Genomic DNA, 21,446 nt, shown 5'->3' with positions numbered 1-21,446 from the left:
CTGAGCCTCCTGCCCGCGTGCCGAAGTGTTACCGAAGCCTTTCACCCCGCACTTAACTCCCTCGGCCGCCGAGCAGAGAGCCCTGGCAGCAGCCGCAGGCGCTAAGTAAATGGGAAGCTATTCGCTGCCAGCAGCCGGGAGAAACTTCCTTCTCTCCCCGCTTCGCACGTAAAGAAAACCCTACGATAGTACTTGAGGTAATGCTGCCAGCCAGATTTCCAGCGGCGGGCTCTTGAGGAAAGCCTCCAGACACGAGGGCTGCTTCTAAAGACCCTCTTCAGGCGGACGGCATCCGATTGCGGGAGCTTATGGCTCGTCTCCTCCGGGAAAGGTTCGCTTCGTTTTCAGCGCAGAGAGAAGGAGTACGAGGGAAAGAAAGAAAAGTTGAATTTACTGTGACCTAGGAAAAACAGAGCTAAAGAGTTTTGATCAATATTTTGATTTCCCTGACAAAAGCCGCAATCAGCACTGACACAAACAACTGGTTAGCAAGCTGGGGGGGGCACGAGGGGTAAATCAAGCCAGAGTTTTGAGACACTTATCTTTCCGTCACAACAATTGCCACCAATGACAGTAATTTACATGGCTAATAGGCAGCATTATGTTTACAAAATCATCCTTGGGAAGAAGGCACTAAACAGTTTTTGCCAGCCCAGCAAAGAAGATGGTGTTTGATCAGATGCCGGGTTTCTTTTCTCCCTTTTTATCTTCTCTACGTATTTCGTCAGGCGTCAACGCAGCGCCCTTGCGAGCGCGCACAGACCGTGGAGCATCCCGTCTCCTCCTGGGACGGGCTCAGTTCTAACAGCAGAGGGGAGAAGCCCCAAGCCAGCAGGAAATAAGGCAGCCCCAGATCCTCTACCCCCACCCCACGGCTCTTACCCCACTGCTGCAGATCAGATAACCCCCGGCCAGCCCCAGCATCTCCACCCAAGCCTTATCTCCTGCCCAGGGACGGGTCCATCCCAGCGCCCCAGGCTGAGCCCCGGCACATCAGCACCAACATCTGCTAGTCCCCTGCCCTCCCCGACCCCCTCCTGCCCGCTCACGAAGGGCTGCACGTCTCTCCTTTCCTCAAGGCTTTGCCCGGAGTCAAAAGCAAGCGAGTGGGACTGGTCGGGCACGGAAAGGGGCTGCAAGCAGCCCGGTCCCTCTGGGTCACCCCGATAAAGGGAAGGGCTCTGCGTGCCGTCGTTTTAAAGCAGCACTGGTATTTCCAGAAAGGTAAGAGCACATCGCGTCACGGGATCTTTCCAGAAAGGTAACAGCACTACAAGGGGCACGCTGGGGTTTTTCACTAAGCCATCTCCAAAGGCAGAAAAAAGAAAAAAGGGACAAAGATTTCCAGTGGGACAGAAAAGCCTGCTCAGCCGCAACACTAACAAATGAGTAAATACCCAGCGAGTTTTCTTTTAATACCAGACACAATTCCACTTTTGTCTGCAGAACGCATGCACCTATGCTGGCACTCAGACCCAAGCAGCCAGCTGCGAGGCAGGGAGAGAACAGCCTCGCATTAAGAGCAAAACTTCAGGTAATTTTAAAGCCTGAAAGCCTGCAAGCATTGCTGATGCCAAAAAAAAAATAAAAATTATCAAAGCTGCGCATGCATAAACAGCCAAGTTTGGCCAAAACCCTCTGTGTATTCACTGAGCACAGCCCTGGAAATCCATTCCATCAAGTAATGACCTTTTTGGTCACACCGATTAACTTGATCATCTATCGACAGTCGATTTGGAAACTCTCAAGGCTGCACATTTCCCAGCGCAGACAGGGAAACAAAGCAGGACCACGTCCTATCCCCCAGCCTGGCACCGCAGTGGCACCCCAGGTCTGTTCCACCTCTGCTCCAAGTTCTGCCATCCCAGCACCCTCCCCAGGATTAACTTCCCAAATTCTCACCCTGAACAAGGTGATAAAAGTCACCCCAACTCCAAAGGGAAAGCGGTTCACAGATCTGGGCAGGAAACGAGAGCAGGGAAATAAGTCAGAATAAGGGAAAGTGATGCAGCAGGCTGCACGTAGGTGCAATACTTTCACGTGCTCGATTTTTAATTCTCCCATCAATTTGCTGAGAGCAACCTCTGGAGACGCTCACATTTCATTAACGCACCTTTAACATTAACAACCTGTCCTCAAGAATTCCACACAAAGATCTTCTAAAAAAATTTAACACAAAAGAAAAAAAAGAAAGCATAGAATAACCTGCACAGGTTATTCTATGTTAAATTAAATAGTTAGTTAATAGCTTAGTTAAATTTAATACGGCAGGACCAGGCAGTTTAGTTTAAAATGCAGACACAGGTTTTTAAATAATTTCAGAACATTTGATATTAACGTTCCAGAGGGGTATTGTAATTGCTTATCATAACAGCCACAGAGCATGTTTATTACCCACTAACATCATAAACTGCATCACATTACTCTCTGCTGGACTTCTCAGATAAAGCAGACCTGCATCGCAACGGCAGCATCCCACGGACTAAGAGCTGGACAGGATCTGACTCAAACGGACCCCAAAAGGCCTGGGTGGTGCGAGCAGAGCCCAGGGGAACGCGACAGCAAGGAGGAGCACCACGACCGACCCACCCGCGAGCGGAGCATCGTGACACCTGCAAACAAGGAAGCGTCAGGAACACTGAAACCAGGCTGGTGGCAAGCGTTTGGGTTCTCCTGGAGCATTTATCCTCTCAGCAGCCGCCACTCTCGCCGATATCTGCCTGGCTGAAAGCAAACCCTGGCCGGCTCATCCCCTCCCTCCGAAGGCTCTGTTTCTTTCAGAAGCTGGAAAATGCAGTGGTGTTTCACAGATTATTCTGGTGTGACAGGTAAGGTAACACAGTTTTAAGGAGCTCTCTGGTCCTTCCCCCGTGCCTGGTGTGGGGTTTAGCACCTCCACAAGTGCTCCTGAGAACGCAGCTGAATTCTGCTTTCCACGAAGACGGCGGATTCGGTTTTCACAACTGTGAATCCCAGCACCAAGAAGCTGTTAAGTCAGAAAAGCAGTGCGTGGAGGTCGCTTACTCCAGGGATTTTAATAAAACTCCGGGGATTTTAACAAATACAAGTCTGCTACTTAGAGCGACAGCTTTCTGCATTCGGTCAGTGTGCCATGGCATCTTCTACCCTGGAAGCAAATGGGAAAACTGGAGCAAATGGGGAAACTGAGGCAGAGATGGCAAGTGACCAGCACAAAGGCAACAGGAGGAGCCCACGTCCCATCTCTGGGAGATGTTCTCCAGTAATAGAGCAAAGCAAAGCAGCTACCAAGCTCCGTGACGTGACTGCCGGCATAACAATAAAACAATAGCATGTTTTAAAGCACAAAAGACTTTAAAAAATAAAATAAACAAGTGGATGCGAGGACTTGAGATGTGACTTCCTGCAGCTTTGCTTCTCGTGACTGAAATGCCCTGTCCTGTCCCAGCAAGGTGCAAGCCCTGATCAGATCAGAGCTCATCCCGCAGCTGAGGCACTTCGAGTTCCTCCCCCAGCCGGGTTTTCCAGCTCCTCTCCTTCATCCCACGTGTCCCTCTTCTCCACTCGGTCACTTATTTTCAAAAACACTGTAGAAATGTAGAAGCTCTGAATTCTCCATACCCACACTGGTTATGACCGACCAGCAGGTCCAAAAATTCTTAGGACAGACGGCATGACCACATCAGCCTCTTCTCCCACAGGTAACCAGGCTGAAACTACCGCAGACAGTGCGCCCAGTTCTGCTCCAGAAAGCAACGAAATTGCACCAGAGTTGATTTTGGCCCAACGTGTGCTTGGCAAATACTGATAACAAGGATTTACCATATCCCCTCTAATATTACGGCTGACTATGAAGCAAACATTTGCTTCCTACAGATAACAAAACGACTATGATTGCTCCGGGTTTATAAAGGTTAGGGTTTCTCCACCCAAGGCAAGCCTGTAGTTCTCAGGGGCCGAGCAAAAGGCCCTCTGAACGCAACCCCGGCCTCAGTTTTTCCCCAGGTACCCACATACCTCATGCAGAGACACAGTCAGAGATCAGCTTGGGATGGATTCCAACAACAAATTACGATCAGATTAAATATTAATTCCCATCTTAATTATATAACCATGACTAGGCTTAATGGTCAGGCAGCCATTTAAACAGGAGAGGAGCGTGTAAAGCGTGCAAGCAGCATCTCCTATCCTGCAAATGCCCGACCTCCCCAGATTTTTCCCCGGGAGATCAGCCAGCCTTTGGGAAAGCAGCTCCGGAGAGGAAGAGTTCGAACAGCCCAGCAAGTGATGCAGCACCAGGAGTCAGCTGGAATATCTGAACCAGCCTGGGACACCGCAGCATCCTGCCCCGGGACACTCACGCGCCGCGACGCAGAAGATCGCATAGGTGCTGAACACTCATGGATGGATTTTATCCCCTCAACACCTTTGACAGAGAGAAGCATCGCTATTTTTGTCTAAAGATGGGCTCCGAGGACACCGGAGCAGACGAAGCAAGGAGCAGGAGCTCAAGCGAGATGTTTCCTGCGCCACTGCAACACCCAAGCCCCCGGCACAGCTCCCAGGCGCAGGTGGCTCTGGTGCCCCCCGAGCACTGAGCCAAACCAGGCTGCGAGCACATGCAGGGAGAGCCGCCTCCCTCCTTCCCCGGGGAAAGGCAGATTGCCAAACTTTTGTTTTTTACATTATTACTTGCTCCCCTTTGAAGTGGTTCGCGTACCATCAGCGATACACCCACCCCGCACGGGGCCCCCCGCGGCAGGATCAAACTTTCTACAGCTGTCAGCGGCAAGCCTGCTGCAGAAAGTGGGAGAAACGTCAGAAAATTAGCTGGTTCTGCTACACTTTAGACTTCGAGGCAGCGAAAGGAGAGGGCATTAAGAAAGAAAAGAAAAAGCTGTAGGGAAAACAAGAACGGAACCAAGCCTGAGTGGTTTCTCTTTCAGCCTCAGTGCCAGCAGAAAGGCTGCCTGCTTCGGAGCAGCCTCTGCAGTCAGGGTGTGAGCACCGGCTGTCACGATGGCCACGGCAAAACAGCAGCAACCTCCTGCAGGAGAAGCCTGCCCCTGGGCAGGCGACACAGGCAAAGCCTCACCGACGTGCTGTGCACCGCTGTTCGGCACCGTCGGTGCTCCGTGGGGGCAGGAAGGGTCTCAAATAAATGGAAAAACTGGGGACTAAACACCACCCCTTCCTTGCACAGCTCATTCTGCCTCCTTGCAACCAGAGAGGTGTCTGCATGCAGGTGAGGTTCTGCGAAGAGCGATCCCAAATAACAGCAACGTTGACTTCTCCGGGTGGAGAGATGGGGCCAGGAAGGAGGCGACGGGAAGGGCAGAGCGAACCAGAGCTAGGAGTTAGGCGATGTCAAAAATCTGCTCCGCAGCAGCAACGGGGCTCGACCACAAATGCAAATGCCACGGCCCCAGATGGATTTCGGCTGATCACTCGGATGGAAAGCTCAGCCCACTTCCCACTGACACATCCCCCCGTAGAGAGCCCCGAGGAAAGCAACCAGCACGACCCCCTTGCCGCAGTTAACTGAAGAGGTCGGTGGTGTGTTGCTTTTTTTTTCTCCTTAAACCCTTTCCCGCTACTGCAGGGAAAGCGGTCTCAGAGCAGGACAGGCAGAAGGCTTTCAAAGCGCTGGCTCGCACCCCCAGCTGGCACAGCTGCCGTCACGTCCACCGAGGGGGGAAGGTTTCCAGCCTGCTTCTCTCCAAAGCGTTTCATACCCAGCAAAGCTTGAACTTTGGATCAAAACGCGTGGGCTTCGGGATCAGACGCACACATGCACGCTTTCCCAAAAACCATTTCAACCCGCTGCCAAATTAATCGCAGACTGAAACAAGCCCCTGTTTTTCTTTTCACAATCGAACCCACCTGTCGGGAAGCACACCCGCGTGCACCGTGCCGCGCGTCCACGGGCTGCGTGGACAGGCACACGCCACCTCCCTGCACGGTACGCGGCCCACGGGTAGAAAACAACAGAAACAATTTCCACCGGTTGCCTGATCGCTTGTAAAAAAGCAGGGAAGCCACGGCTGCGGATTCTCACAAAGCTCCTGAAGTTTTCTCGTTGAAGTGGGTTTGAAAAACAACATTCTCCCTCCCTCCCCTCTTTTTTTTTTTTTTTAATCATTGTACTCCATCAGCAGCCTCGGGATCCACGCTGCGGTTTGCTGGAAGGGGCAGGAGACACGGCTCCCACCCGCTAATCCGCGGCTAGGGTCACAGCCTGCCATCCGTCTAGCAAAACCCACCCGCCCCGGTGACAATGGGCCATTGCCATGGACCGTTGTTCTCTCCTAGGCACAGCCACCAGCACGCTGCACCTTCAGCAAACGCCGACCCAAACCTTGCAGGAGCTTACCAAGGGCTTACACAATGCTCAAAAAAAACAAACAAAACAAAAAAAAACAGCAACCTTCCACCGCACTGTATTCCTCCCCAAAAGGCTATTTTGGAAGCCGTAAAGACTAAACATCCTTTACGCTATAGTTACATTCTGCTGAACCTGAATGCATTTTGAAAAGGGATAAAAACACCCCACGCAGCAGGGATGACCCCTCCACCGCAACCTCCGCTTTCGGAGCTTGTTTTAAACCAGGGGCCGTGCAGGGCTTGCATTTTTTGGTGTGGCTCTGCCAACCCACACCTTCCCTGCCCCTCGCGGGGATGCGGACAACAGCCGACGGGTGCCCGCGTACACGCAGGGCAAGCACCACGTACCCGAAGGTCCAGGATTCAGACAAACCTCGAACTTCGACGGCGAGCACGGGAAGCCAGACGGCACGATGCACGGCACCCCTATGCGTGCCCACGCACAGAGCCCTTTATGCAACCGTTACGAAACGGGGCGAGCACCGGATTCCTTCGTGGATGGATCAAAAGGGTTCATGCACCAGGACCGGGGCGATGCTCCCCGTTTGGGGTACCTGGGCCCACTGTGAGCTCGGCCAGCGCTTCGTCCTGGCTCAGCACCCCTCCGGATGGATGCTGAGGGCTGGTGGCTCAGGGGGCCGGGAGCTGCCGCCGTGGCTCCGAGGGGGGGTCTCCCCACGGGGCTCACCCCAAAAAGCGACCCCAAAGGAGGCACCGCACGGCCACGCACTGAGCGCGGCGGCTGCTCCAGGGGATGGGAAGGGGCTGGAAAAAAGGGGAAAAAATGGGACGGGGGGGACCGGGGTGTGAAAACCGGGGACAGAGAGGGGGGGAGAGGGTCTGAAAATGGCCACTGAAGCAGGGGGAGAGGGACGCCGAAGGGGATTAAAAACCCCATAACCGGAGCGCGCATCCCTGCGCTGCCCGCGGGGGCGAGGGCAGGTGGCGCCGCGACCCCACGCGTGTCCGCCGCCTCCCGTGGGCGCGGGGGCACGGAGCCCGCTCTCCCTCCCTCCCTCCTCCTCCTCCTCCTCCTCCTCCTCACCCACCTTGCACGGCCAGGACGGCGAAGCAGAGACAAAGCAGGTCCTCCAGCGCCATGTAAGCCCCGCCGGGCGCCGGGAGCAGGGGCCGCCGCGGCCGCATCTACGAGGGGAGCGCGCCGTCCCGCCGCCCCACCGCCATCTTGTGCGAGCGCCCCAGCCCCGCGCTGCCCGCCGGGCCCCGCTGCCGGCCACGGGGCGGAGGGGGGGGGGGGAGGCAGGGAGGCGGCCGGGGCCTGCCGCTGCTCCGCCTTTGGCAGCGGGGCTGGCCGCCCAACCGAGCCCGGGGGTCGCCTCCTCCTTCTCTTCTTCCTCCTCCTCCTCCTCCTCCTCCTCCCGCCCTCGGGTCCAACAGGTTGCTGCCAGCCCGCGGGCGGCCCCGCTGCCTGAGGGGGAGCGCGGTGCCGGCAGGTGGGGAAGTGGGGGCGTTGTGAGCGTTTGGTGTGGTTTTATTTATTTAAAAAAAAAAAAAAAAAAAAATCCCTTCCCTGTGTTTATTTATAATTTGCTGGCGCAGGTGAGCGTGGAGGGCACCGCCCCGCCGCGTGAGGAGGAAGCAAGCTGTCCTCCTCGTCACGGCGCTGTCCGTCCGTCTGTCTGTCTGTGTGTCCATCCGTCCATCCATCCATCCGTCTGTCGTGCCTTCGTGGTGTCAGCACCTCGATGAGCAGGCTGGAGCCACTCGACGGCTCCAATGGCCCACAGGGAGCAGCCACGCACAGGCTGGGGTCCACGGGGTGAGGGCTTGGAGTCCACGGTGGGCTTCAGGGGGGTGAAAGGGTAACCTGCGCTTTCAGTCATCCTTAACAGAATAAAGCCACCCAAACGCTGCCTGCAGCCTGCCTGCACCCCGCAGGAGTGGGGTGCCATCCACCAGCCAAGCTGAGCAGTGAAAATGCCCAGCTGAGAGTGCTGAGAGGTGGAGACCGAGGCCGCTGCCTCCCCCGGCTTGGCTGAATCCCAAACACAGCTCCGCGCTGCACGTGTGCGCCTACAGGTGCAGGTTTAGTCCTGAGGGTAAATGACACCCAGTCCTTCTTGCCACAGCACGGCTGGCACAAAGCAAAAGGTGGCCACAATCTGGAGCAGGCAGGGGACGGTCTGCTCCGGCCTCCGAAAGGAGAAGAGGCTGCCTGGCTCACTGGGATGCTTTATCGCTGCGGGGTGGAATGCAGAGAGGGCTCCAGCTATGCAGAATATGAAAAAGGAAACCTTTTTAATGCAGACCCTCCTATTTATTAGCTTGTTTAATGAACTATAAAACATTTAAATGAAACCAGAAAGGCTGCGTGGTGGGAAGCGGGTTTCCCATGTGTACAAGTTGTGCAACTCCCAAGTCAGCGCTTGGCACTGTCGGCACAGACGAGTCCTGGAGCCAGCAGCTCCTGCCCTGAGCAGGGGCACGCAGGGGCTGTGCCCAGCACCAGTGCCTCGCTGTGCACCTCGATGTGCAGGCAGCTGCAACCCAGCCACAACAAACCCACCAGCCCTGCTCCTGCACCATCGACAATAACATCAGCTTGACGCCACGTTGCCCACTTTGGGTGCCGTTTCGTTTCAGAGCAACAAAGCACACAGCAGCTTGGTTTTAACGTGCATGGACCCAACATGGGGCTCTGCTTTTGACAGAAAGGAGACTTTAATCAACCCAGCTCCCTCCTGCATTACTCCCATGCAGAGCTGAAGATTATCAACCCCTGCAAGCTCTCCTTTCTCTCTAAATCTTTCCTATCTGCTCCTTTCTGGGTGAGGTGGCTTTAAAGGTGCTGTCAAATTGCTTTAACGAGGCTAGAGGAATGCCTCCTCATTACGCTTGCTCATGGTTTGCTTGCAGACACACCCCTGCTTTTTTCCTCAGATACTGGACATTTCTCCCTGCCTTTAAGCAAGGAAACCTTTACTTAAATACCTGGCAAGTCCAGCATAACATAAATAATGAAAATTGCTATCAGTCTGCAGAACACTGTGCTCTCTGGCTAACAGCACCTGCCTGCATTAAGCCATTGACCCAGCTCCTTCTGAGCAGGATGGGCTAGAAGCAGGGACTGACCTGGGCAGTGAAAGACCCAAGTGCAATTCTTGTCTTTGCTTCCTGCCTGACTTTACAGCATTATTTAAGACCTCTACGTCACCTCTGTCTTCTGCATGTCAGTGGGAGCAGGAATTAAAGCAGCATTTTAACAAAAGCAAGCTTGCAGCAGATATGTTTCTTCTCTCAATGAGAGAAAAATTGAAAAAAAAAAAAAAAGTGGGGAGGGAGTTTAGCAAACAGCCTTGAACTGTGCAAATGGCCGTAACATGACCTGGAGCACCAGCTCCTGTCACACGTACAATACACATACCCTGCGAAAGCAACACCGAGTCCCCTCTGTCCCCCCTGTCACCTGCACCAGCAGGGACAAAGCGAGCTCACGATGAGTGATGTCCCCATAGGGCGACTCCTTTACCTTCGCAGGACCCAGCCCCACGTACCCAGGCAGGCATTCCTGGTGTTACACCGCCTGGGTAGGCATGAGCCTCTTCAACAACTTGCAGGGATGCCCTGCGTGGTGTGAAATGGCTCCTCGCAGTGTCTGCAGAGGAAGGAGAGCCTGGGAGAGAGCCACTTTGTACATTCGGGATGGATCAGATAACCCTGGCTGTAAAACCCTAAAGGACAAAGTGACAGCAGACTGTGCCAACAGAAGGGATGTTCCTTCCCCAGATAAGGACAGTTCTGCCCCCATGCTTATGGCAAGTAAAAAACCCCATTCATGTGCTGCAGGCTCCCTGGTGGTCCAGCCCCTGTCAGCAAGGAGTTTCATCCTGCCTTTCAATAGCTGCAAACCTCTGATATTTTGAGCTGAGAAAGTGTGAATGGCAAAGAGCAGCAGCAGCAAGAGGCAGGTGTTTGAGCCTTCTGCTCCCTGCTTGGGAGACACTAACCTTTGGTGAGTCAGGTGTGTGGAGGGTACATCGTACACATCTCTTGGTTAATATAAGATCCCAGCAATGAAGAGGTCGCTAGGGAAATCCACCTAAAGCTGCTTCAGATTGATCCAGCTCACCAGGAGCTTTACCCATGCAGTCAGCCTGTAGTTCGGGGGGGACAGTGATTTTGGAAGGTGCTCTCTCCTGCCTCTGGTATAGATGGAAGAGGCCCCGAATTTGCAGCACGTGTTGCAGAGGTACCTGAACCAGAGCTTCTCCAGGCTCCGAACCCAAGCCCACACTGAGCAGCCCGTGTCCACTCCCAGATGGCCGCGGCTGGCTTCAGGCTAGCAGGATCCAGCTGTGCAAGACACGGTGACACAAACAAGGTAAAGAACAAACCCTGCTCTCAAAACAGACACACACATCAAAAAAAGAACAGAGAAGAGCCATTTCACAGAGGAAGCACTGAGGAACAAGAAGGTTCACAGCGCATTGCATGGGTTTGTTAATTGGGCAGTGCAGTATTAACCCAGGTTCAGTCTGAGTCCTACACCTAAAATCCTCTCTGCCTGCCTCCTGGGGGGGTTCAGAGCCTGGAGAACGTGTGGGCCAGCGTCAGAGAAGGTAAAGCAAATGAAAGAAATGGAAGTTAATTCAAAATTAAGGGAAATACAGATTTTAAAGAGAACAGCTATTTTATAAAGGCTAAGGTTGCTTTATAATCTCTTAGCTTGCCCCACTTCACACAAAAGAGGACGGTTTCCATTTGGGATAGGCGCTTGCTTCCCCACCCAAAGGTGGTTGCTGACCGTCTTTGACCACGGCCAGGCCTCCAACACTGAGGCTGACATAGTGTGAGGGATGTAAGCTGCTCTCACTGCCAGAAGAGGTGGCAGCTCTTTCCTTTGTGCCATCATTCGTGCTTTTAGGAGGCTGGAGCGGGGCAGGGGAAGGGACGGAGCTGGAAATTTTACTGGCAACAGCAATAACAACGAGAGCAACCCTCTGCTCCAGCTGCCCACACAGTCACCCGAGGGTCAGTGCCAGCACCAGGGAGGCAATGGGAATGTACAGGCAGAGGCACGAGGAAGCTTTCAGTGCAGCACAAAGCTGGATCAGCTCAAACTCATTGCAGAGCCGCAACCTCGGTCCTCCCACAAAAGGAGTCCCTCAGGGCCCTTTACCACCAGGACTCGCTCCGAGGCCAGACTTCTCCTTGCCTGGCAGCAACTTCAGTGCGAGAGGGAGCGTTGACTTCCAGACGAGAGAAGTGACGGTAGCCTCCTGCTCCGTATGTGCGAGCAATGCCAAACAGGAGCAGCTGGTTGCACATAATAACATGCATTGTGTAAGTGAGCAACACAATAAGCAATTTGCTCGACAACCCGGGGACATCAGGACAATTCTGTATAACAGAGAAGAAAGAAAAGAGGGAAAAAAACATGTGATGACCAAACCCTAAGGGAGCCTCAGTCTACTACACATTCATTTCATTACGCTTGCTCTTATAAATATTTATTACACGGGCTATCTCATCATTCTTCCAGGAATGGGTGTTGTGTTATTGCTGTGCCCAGCGAGGGCTTTCCCTCTTCCCTGGTCCTGCTGCAGGCAGTCGGCACTTGCCAAAGACAGATAGGGAGCAGGAGCGTGACATTAACGATGGAAAATGCCACTTAAAATGGGGCTCTGGGGCAGATATTGGCAGGTGCATTGTTAGGAGAAAAACAAATGGAAGAGGGAAAGCCAGCGGGTAATGAGATTCGGAAGCTCGTATTTAAAATGGGTTTGTGGTAAAAGGGGCTTCTGCAAACACGGGCCCTGGTCCTACAGGCAGGACCACGAGTGCGCAGAGAGGCACACCCTGCAGGATCCTGCGCAGATCCAGGGTGGGGGAGCTTGCTTTCAGATGAATGCCAGGCTCCGAAACAACTCGCAGTGAGGCCAAAGTGTGTTCTGAATATCAACATCACCTGCCTGCACATGGAAAGCTATCATGTTAAAGCAACCTAAAAATATTCTAGCACTCACAAAGCTGTTCAAATAAAACTTGGTTTTTTTGTTTTTGTCTCTTTGACTCATATTGCTGCCTGGACATCCTCTGTGCCCTGTTTCTTGATCACTGGGACTTGTCACCCGAGCAAGGATTTGCAAAATGAAATGCTAACTTGCCTTGCACAGAGCCCCATCCACTGATCCATTATTCAAGATGAGTGGCTTGGGTTGGGTTACTGAAAGTCTGCTTTAGAAAAACATACTGAGACAGCCCAGATTGGGCAGATTTAGATGAGATGAATGTTTCATTCAAGTTCGTCTCCCTTGCTGTCACATGAGTCTTTTTTTGTGCATGTGTATTTGTTAACCAGCTTGTTCACCACAAGCTATAATCAAATAAAGGTCTGCGAGAAACATCCCGACGTGTTATAAAGAAGTTGCATGGAACATCACTGTCTTGTAAACAGACAAGACTATGAAAAATAATATTTGCTCATAAAGAACACCTGTGGGCTTCTCCTAACAGCAGTTAGCAGGGCCAATAAAAGTTTGGATCCCTAAATAGTCTGAATTTTATACGCTGCTGTGCTACCTACTAACCGAGGCTGGGTTTGGGCATAAGGAACACATGTAACATCAAGGACTGCTGCACAGTCAGCGCTGCCGTCAGAAACACCCGTCAGGCTCCTTTGTAGTGGGAAGCGCGTTCATGTGCCAAAAGGAAAGAGCTGCTCCAAAGTTTTATTAGAGCTCCAGAGCTGGCTGTAAAATGCCACGCTAGAAGCAAAGCGGCGGCAAGCAGGGAGGCTGCGTGGTGAACATCATCATGCCACCCTCTTGTGGCTGACCCCAGAAAATGGAGCAGTGAGCACCCACGGATGCAGGGCCGTGCCAGCGGGGTGCTTTTTGGAGCACCTTGCTGCGTGACACGGAGCAGGACACATGAGCACACGGCCACGGCCACCTCTTAGCTGGCGGTGCTCGAATCTGGCTTCCGAGCAAAAGGAAAGGTTTGACTAAAAGCGCTCCTGCACCTCAGAGACTTTGGGACCTGGATCTGACCTGAGGATGGGATTTCATTCCAGTCCGCCACGCTGAAGCTCTGCAGATGTTCGTGGTGCACAGATGTTTGACTTCTATCTCTCCGGCTATTCTCTGCTCAGGAACAGAAACCGTATACTGGCCTCTTGAGATAGTTTGAGCTCCAAAATCCTGTCTTTCTCTGATATTTCACACTGAGACAGAGAACCTGACATTTTAACGCATTTATCTTCCCACACCAGGAACCCCCATTGCCCTCCACCTTCCACACAATCCCACAGAAGGGCATTGGGAAGGTGGCTGGGCAGCTCTCACATCTCCGTACAGGTGAAGATTTTTAACACCAGTGCTCAGAAACGGCCAATTTGCACCAAAATCAGGCGCTGGCTTCCACAGCATCCTCGGTGCCCTCACTGTACAACACAGGCTATTCCCATCCATCACGCAGTCCCGCAACCCTCCGTAGATGATGTATTTATTTATGGATTACTGACCACAAGAAAGAGAAGCTTTGCACCATTGTCAACCTTACAGCATTCGCTCTGCTATAAATAATGCATCATTGTTCAGTGTTGGTTTATGGTTTAAGTTCCAATGAGCGCCGCGGAGCAGCAGACTCAGCAGAGATGAAAGCAGCGCGGGGCATTAGTAAGAGAAATAGTACCGTCGGACGAAGAGCATTAGAAAAACAAAGCCAAAATGTACTGTTCCCGGAGTTATTTTAATGTCAACTTCTGCAGCCAAAGACCCCCTTTTACCTCTAATTGAGAATCACACAAATCTATGATTATCCTCTGATTTTCACTCTGCTTTCTCCCAGTTGTGAGCTAATTCGATTTCAGATAAACACTAATTAACACAAGAGGTCACCGCCGTGACCAGCAGGCACCGTTGCAACACGACATTCAGACACACTGAAAGATCAAAAGAGCTGCCGCCGCTTCCTTTGAAGTGCCCAATTAAATTTTCCACAAATAAAGCTATTGTTTTACATCTGCTTCGTCCACGGGGGAGAGAGGGCAGAGACATCGCTGCCTCTAATTGGGCTCTTTTCCCTCCCTTCTGACAGGTTTCTTCTGTGTGGGTTTTTTCCTCCAGACTGGTTGGAGGAAAGCTTGGCCAGGCCATCTGAAACACAGCTATTGTCCTGCGGGGCTACACGGGCTGAAAGCAAAGCCGCGGGGAAGCTGATTTCCCTCCGGCGAGCAAAAAGGGCATCAGTGCCTTTCTTGGGACGTTTGATTGATTGCCCGTAAGAAGGACTCATAAAACGTGTCTCTCTCTGGCTGTTTAGGCAATTCCCTTTTGATGATGAAGGAGAATATTAGATTAATGCAACTGCTATGATAGCATTATCTCCTGCTTTTAAAAGAAAGCGTATTTTATGGCATACGTATCCTCACGGACACAACCTGTGGCTGCACAAGCCCCGGGCTGGAGCTGTGCTGCTGGACATGCCGTGGTCCCTCAGAGGTCTCCTTGGAAGGGATTTTTGGAAAGGGAAGGTAAAAATGGTGGAAATACCAGACTTGTGCCACCATCCCACTCAGCAGAGAAACCAAGGACAGACAACGGGAACTGAATTCTGCTCTTATCCTTGGGGGAGCTCGCTGAAACTCTGGATTAAGGCAAAATAGCACGGAGAAGGCTGCACAGCAGCTGTCTGGGCTGTACAGACAGGGAACATCAATCTTGAGAGCTGTCAACCCAGTGCATTCTGGAAGAAAAGAGAAGGAAACACCGGGCGGTTAGCTGGTGCTATTCACCCGGCCAGGGGCTGGCACCCTCCAGGCCGGGAAGCAGATGGGCTCTGGGTGCCTTCAGCAAGAGAGAATGGAATCACTACTAATGTGATCCTGTACCCAGAAACGCCGCCAGATGATGGATCAGTGTCCAGAAATGTTGCCAGAGGATGCTCTTAGCATATCCCGAGTTGGAAGGGACCCATGAGGATCATTGAGTCCAGTTCTCTTGCTGGGAAGGGGGTTGAGGAGTGGGTCAGGGCATCCTCCCTCCACACCAGCTTGCTCTGGAGGGAGAGAAAAATGTACATGATGCCCACAGACGAGGTCAAGCTGTGGCTTATGCTCACTCCCAGCTCAGGCTCAAGCTTGGGTTTGCACACCTAGCCTCTGACCTCGCTCATCGCACGGATTGCCTTTTCTGAAGCTCTGCCCCTCAGTTCACCAGCCAAGCCACCTGACCCTCTGCTGAGGACACTGAGTTACCTTAAAACACTCATTTTCCCCACCACTGTGCTCCTGGATGCTTCAAAGAGTGCTTTGCTGGGCCCAGGATTTAATCAGATTAATTAAGCTGCACTTGTATTAATTTAAATTACAAGTATCTGAGGGCTCAGCCAAATCAAGTGATTTATGGGCCATATCAATCTAATTAATACCACCAACTCTTAAAATAAAAACCTAATAAATGAGTTTATTATACAGATGTAGGATTGACTTATTAGTTTTGGGTCTCTAGTGACATGGCCAATTTGATGGAAGTTTTATCTCCTTGCTGGGAAAAGCTCTCCTTTTTTCCCCTTCCCTCTTGCTGTGTTTAAGAAGTACATTGTACAGGGGGAGGGGGATACAAAATAAGGTCAGTTCTCAAACACTATCCAAGCCAAGAGGTCCCCGAAACCTTGCTGTACACAAAAGGTGTGGGTTTTCACACCCGTGAGCACCCAGAGGATGACGGCTGGCTTGTCTTTTTGCAAGCAGGACCTAGCTCTGTATAAAGATAAAAAATAACTCTTACTTTGATGCAGCTTCAAGACGTGCTGGAAATTGTTGGGTTCCCTTCTTGGGCAACCTACGTAAAAGGCTTGCCGTGACGCAGCCTGATGCAGCCCCTGGCTGGGCAATGGGGCTGACAGAGGAAGAGGAGGAGGATTAGAAGATTTTAAAGCTTTTTTTAAGAATTAAAACCCGTGGCAAAGCATGTCGCTGGCAGGAAGACTTCAAACTTTCCATCAGAGAAAAGTTTCTCGTGGTCATCATGTGCAGAACAGCAGGAAGACCTCAGTGGCCGTAACTTGCAACGATACGGCAGAATTACCTGCTTTATTTAAAAGTGCATGAACTGGAAGAGGAAAGAATTTGAGGCACAAATAGATTTTATTAGAAATAATTACATCCAGGAAGAGCGAGGAGAGGTTTTATCACTCTGTGGGTCCAGGCAGCGTTGCGTGTGGGCAGGGGCATCGTGACAGCGCTCTTGCAAACCAGCGACTGTGAATGCCAGGTATCGCAGAGACATTTTCGAATGAAAGCCAGAGCTAATCCAGGAACGTTGTTAAAAGGTGTAAAATGGCTGGATGGCACGGAAATGTTTAAATCTGTCCTTTGCTAAATGTTAATGGAGAAACTCCACGTAATACATCCTACCTCCTGCAGAAGAATAATGTCTGGCCAATAGGAGGATTAGAGATGGAGACTAATTTTGTATAAAGACGAAAAAATAACTCTTACCTTGATGCAGCTTCATGCTGCATTGGAAATTGTTGGGTTTTCTTCTTGGACAACCCATGTAAAAGTATGACAGAGACGTCATACTAGTGCAAGGTAGTCGTCTGGCTGCAAAGAAAACTAAACCTCGGTGTAAATACACGGATGAGATTGGGATCACCGATCGCTCTGCTGCAATTGGGACAAAATTCACAGAATCCTTTTTGCGTTCATCTCCAGGAGGTGCCGGTGCCCTTTCTGTGCATGCAGAGGGGTCCCATAGGGGATGCTCTGGCAGCGATGCACCATGGGTTTCAGAATCACCTCATCCCCCCAGGCTGTTTTTCAGCTGTTTTTTTTTAAGGTCGTTACTTATCTCAGGTGTGTTTTCACCTGTAGGCAGGCGTGAAGCTGCCCCAGCCAAAATGAGACACCCCGAGCTGGAAAGGGGGGCACCCCGAGCATGGGGGGCAGCGCTACTGAGCTAGAAGTGAGCCGTGTCTGCTGCCTGATAGAACTGCAGGGCTCCGGGATGGATTTGCTGGCCAGGAGCATCAACGGGACCAGTGCTGCCATCCCTGGCCCCGACGGATGCGTAGTTTAAGTGGGGCTGGCAGCAGCTGCACCACGGGAATGGGAATTCCTCCCGAGCCAGAGCGCGCAGCGGGGAAGAGCATAATCTGCGTGATTTACGGGCTGTGGCTCTAGTTTAAAATACATTAGGCTCCAACTATTTAATTACTGGGCACTACCAAATCACAGAGACAGAGGAGTCGGTCACGTCTGCTAATGCCAACATTTATCATCCTATTTATCTACTCCAGCTTCTGAGACCCATATCGAATCACTTCCCTCTATTAGCTAATAACGCGCGAGTTTATTCCTCATACCTCTGGGCGGCCCTCGATGGATATTGCAGCACTGCTGGCAGCACGCATCTACCTGGGGATAGATAAACTGGTTTAGAGCATATAAAGAATTGTAATCACCAGCCAAAACTCGAATCAAAATCAAAGCCTTTTTCCTGCTGCCTCCTGCCCCCGGGACACTAATTCTCCCCAGAGAGTGAACGCAAACAGCGCTTGGGCTCTTGGGCCGGTTGAAGCCTCCTGAGATCTCGGAGAAATCAATAAACATCTACAATTTATGGTTACAGAAAGGCAAAGAAAAATTAAGCAGCTATCTGAGAGCTGGTGAATGGGACCAGCGCCGCCTCTCTAGCTCCGGCCAGGGTTTCTCATCCCAAAACCATCCCGAGAAGCCTTGCAATGCCCGCACGAGCACAGGTGAGGTCTCCACAGACAAGCCCAGTCCCACTCCGCAGGAGGCAAAGACAGTTTTGAGCAGTCTCATTGCCAGAAGACACTCGTCCTCCTCTCAGCATCGCGTGTTTTCCTGTCCTGAACCTGGGCATTAAGCAGAAAAAAAAGCCTCGGGCTTTCCCTCCTTGTGCATTCACAGCAGAGGACAAGAAAGCAAAACCTTCCATTCCATGGCAGGGATTTTTTCACTGATGCCTCTAACTTACATTGCTATGACGGTTATCTCGTTATTGTCTATATGTCACCTACATTAGCTGGTGTTTTCGTGTTAACCCCTCCCACCAGCTGCCCGATCTCATTTCCCCGGCAGGTGAGCCTGCGCTCGAGCTGGCGGCACCTCGAAAACCCGAACAGGCTGAGCTGCAACCGAGCGGCCGGTGCCGGAAAGGCGACGCCGTGCCGAGCGGGGCTTTTCAGGGAAATTATCTCTGGCTCCCGGCGAAGTCCTCGGGAAGAGTTGGGAGCCGAAGCTGTCTTTAATTGATAGCCTGGCCACTGAGGAGGCAGTATCCATAGAAACCGAGGGGCCTCGACAAGATGACAAACAACGCTGCGAGGGCCTCATAATAGCAGAAATAACGAGGTGTGGCCAAAAAAAAAAAAAACAAAAAACAAAAAACAAAAAAAAAAAAAAAAAAAACCAAGCAGGCATCTTGCAGGATCGAATGGGTGGGTCCGGCCTAATGAAAGCCTCGCGGATAACAGCGGTGGCCGGGGGAGCGCGAAGCACAGCCAGAGGATGGAGCAGAGGCACAGCATCGAGGAGGCTCCGCTCTCTTTGCAGAGCCAGAAATTGGGAACAGCGTTTCCCAGGAGCCTCTTGAGAGCACGGCTCAGGAGCCTGGTAGCATTTTGGAGCCACCTCATCACCTTGGGGACAGCGTTTTGGCCTACGGGGACATCTGGCTGGGCAGGGAGCCCTTGGGGAGCGCGGATTTGGGGTTGGGGCTGAGCGACGCTGCTCCTGGCCCCGCGTTCCCACGCGCCGCGGCCGAGCATCTCCTGCCCGCACCGCCAGGCATTGGTAGGGGAGCCCTGACCTTCTGCTTAATTAGCTTAAAACCTCACAATAAAATAAATAAATAAATAAATAAATAAATAAATAAATAAATAAATAAATAAAAAATGGGAGGAGGGGGGAGAAAAACCCCTCTGTAAAAGCCAGTCGCAAATCAAAAGAGGCAACAGCGAGAGCAAGCAATGTGTCACCACAAGTGTCCGAGTCAATGGCAACCTTGTTAGGTGGGGAACAAGGGTCTCCGCTAACAAGCTCTTATCTGTGTTTTTGTTTTCCATTGAAGGTGCACGTCATTAGCAGGAGTGTTAACAAGAGCTCTCAATAGCTTCATATGGCCCATGGCCTCTGAATATTCATGAAGGTGTGAACAGAATGTGGGAAAGCCGGGGAAGAAAAGGCAAGAAAGGCAGCGAGAGGGCTCATTGTGCCCGCAAGAAAGGACCCATTGCCGGGGGGGAAAAAGGGCTCCTGGATCCCTGGGACAACAGCCCATTCCCCAGGCAAAACCTGTCCTTCAAGCTGCACCCCGCTATTGATGGAGCCCAAGACTGGGATATTTTTTTTATTTTTTTATTTTTTTAGCAGCGCTGGCAGGAAACAAGCGCCTGTCATTTCAGGTATTTAGCCAGGGACTGCTGTGATTTTATTTGAAATAATAATAATAAAGAAATAAAATTTAAAAAGAAAAAAAGACTTCAAGGTGAAGGAGCACACCCAGATGCTGCTCCAGCACCGCAGCATGCAAAAGGGGAACGGGCTCTGCAATCGGAGGCTGCTGCCTCCCGGTCCCCCCCCTGCCCACACGTCCCGGAGGAGCCCCAGGTTTGCCTCCAGCAGGACCCCAGACCCCAGAGGGGTGGCAGAAAAGGAGAAGCTGCAGAAATTGGGATTTAGGACAAGGAATGAGGGCCGTCGTGGCACGGGGTTTTGGCCGGGCTGTTTCGTTTGCAGAGCAAAACGCCCCCCCCCCGAGCTGCTGCTTCTCCGAAGGCTCCGGTCGCGCGTCAGCCCCGGATAAATAGTTTTCATTCAACAAATCGATGAATAGAAGCAGAGTATGGCAAAAATACCGCCAAGCCCCTTCACTGATAACGACAGCTGCTGGGCTGCGAGGGAGAGCGGGAGGGGGGAGCGGGGGAATAGATTAAAAAATGTAAAAAGCAATGAATCACAGCTGGGGGGGGGATCGTAAAGCTGCAAGCCACCGCTGCTCCCACGCAAACGTACGCGGTGTTTACTCATCTATTTCTCGTGAAATTTGAAGCAGAATAGGAAAGGAGAGGGGGCTCGCAGGTCTGGAGGAGCCGGGAGTTGTGGCTGCCACGGGAGGAGGGCCAGGACGGGGCGCCCAGGCAGACAGACAGACAGACTCCTCGCCAGCTGGAGCAGGAGCGCTCCGCTGTACAAAAAAACCCACCCAGCCGCTGCCAAAGTGCCCCAAAACCACCCCAAATTCCCTCTCTGCGTGGAGACGGGGCGCCTGGTGAGGACGATGTCCTGCCATGTCAAAGCACACGCTTTTTTAGGCCCCCAGACGCTGCTGCTCTTTGCTTGAGACTTGGACCCTCCCTGGCCAGCCAGCATTTTGCACCATGTCCTGTCGGCGCACTTTGCCAGGCCTTCCTTTGGCTTTGAAGCTGATTTCCAGCAAAAATCACCTTGACGTTCACAAACAGATCCTTGCAGCCGCTGGGAGAGCTTCTAATGGGCACAGCACGGAAATGCTTTGGGGCAAACCGTCCACGAGGTGAGCTTTGCTTTGCGTCTAGGAACGTTTCCCCCACCAGCGAACTCAGAGATGGCAAAATTCGGGTCAAGCTGTACGCTGCCACGTCTATTTTGACAAGGCTTTGCCTGCAAGACGACCTGAAGAAAGTTTCCAGAAGGTCAAAAACACTCTGTTCCCGCAAGTTTGCCTTTCCATTTCAAACAGGTTTTGAGGTTTTAACTAACACAAGTGTAAAAGGCTTAATTCAAAGTGAAAGGGCTCGTGTTTTTTTTTTTTTTTTTCCTCTCCCAAATTTCGCTTGCCAGAGCTATCCTTTGCTGTTTGTTTTCGATCCGCTTCAGACGCGAGGAAATATTGAAATTGCGAGTTCCCTGCGAAATGCACAGCCTGGCTCCCGGCCAGCCCCGGCTACGCCGCGTGGGAAGCGAGCGGGGAGGGAGCGCGAGGCCAGCGCGCGAGGCGGCGCGCCTCCCAGGCAGCCTCAGCGGCAGCTCCCGGTGTCCCTCCGTCTGTTGGCTCAGCCTGGAAAAAAAAAAAAAGAAAAAAAAAAAGACTCTGGGGAGGAAGACGCAG

At 52.1% G+C, this 21,446-nt stretch overlaps 1 protein-coding gene and 1 long non-coding RNA gene across 5 annotated transcripts in view; both read right to left on the bottom strand.

The window, feature by feature from the left end:
• Positions 1 to 7,809, bottom strand: part of IGDCC4 (immunoglobulin superfamily DCC subclass member 4) — an 86,773-nt gene extending 78,964 nt beyond the window's left edge. For 2 of the 4 annotated variants that reach the window (XM_083849960.1, XM_083849962.1), the window contains exon 1: positions 7,413 to 7,809. In XM_083849960.1, coding sequence (XP_083706086.1) covers positions 7,413 to 7,509 — 97 coding nt within the window. In that variant the 5' untranslated portion in view covers positions 7,510 to 7,809. The remainder of the gene's footprint in view (positions 1 to 7,412) is intronic. The other 2 variants (XM_083849961.1, XM_083849963.1) reach the window with 2 other exon arrangements.
• Positions 7,810 to 16,455: 8,646 nt separating this feature from the next.
• On the bottom strand, positions 16,456 to 17,132 carry LOC310904810. Its single transcript, XR_014588605.1, has 2 exons — positions 16,829 to 17,132; positions 16,456 to 16,747 (listed from the first exon to the last, which is right to left on the bottom strand). It is a non-coding gene; the product is annotated as an uncharacterized lncRNA (long non-coding RNA).
• Between the last annotated feature and the right edge of the window lie 4,314 nt (positions 17,133 to 21,446).

The sequence above is a fragment of the Anser anser genome (genome assembly GCF_964211835.1).
Source record: "Anser anser genome assembly, chromosome: 10".
NCBI lineage: Eukaryota > Metazoa > Chordata > Aves > Anseriformes > Anatidae > Anser > Anser anser.
This window is presented reverse-complemented; position numbering and strand designations above follow the sequence as displayed.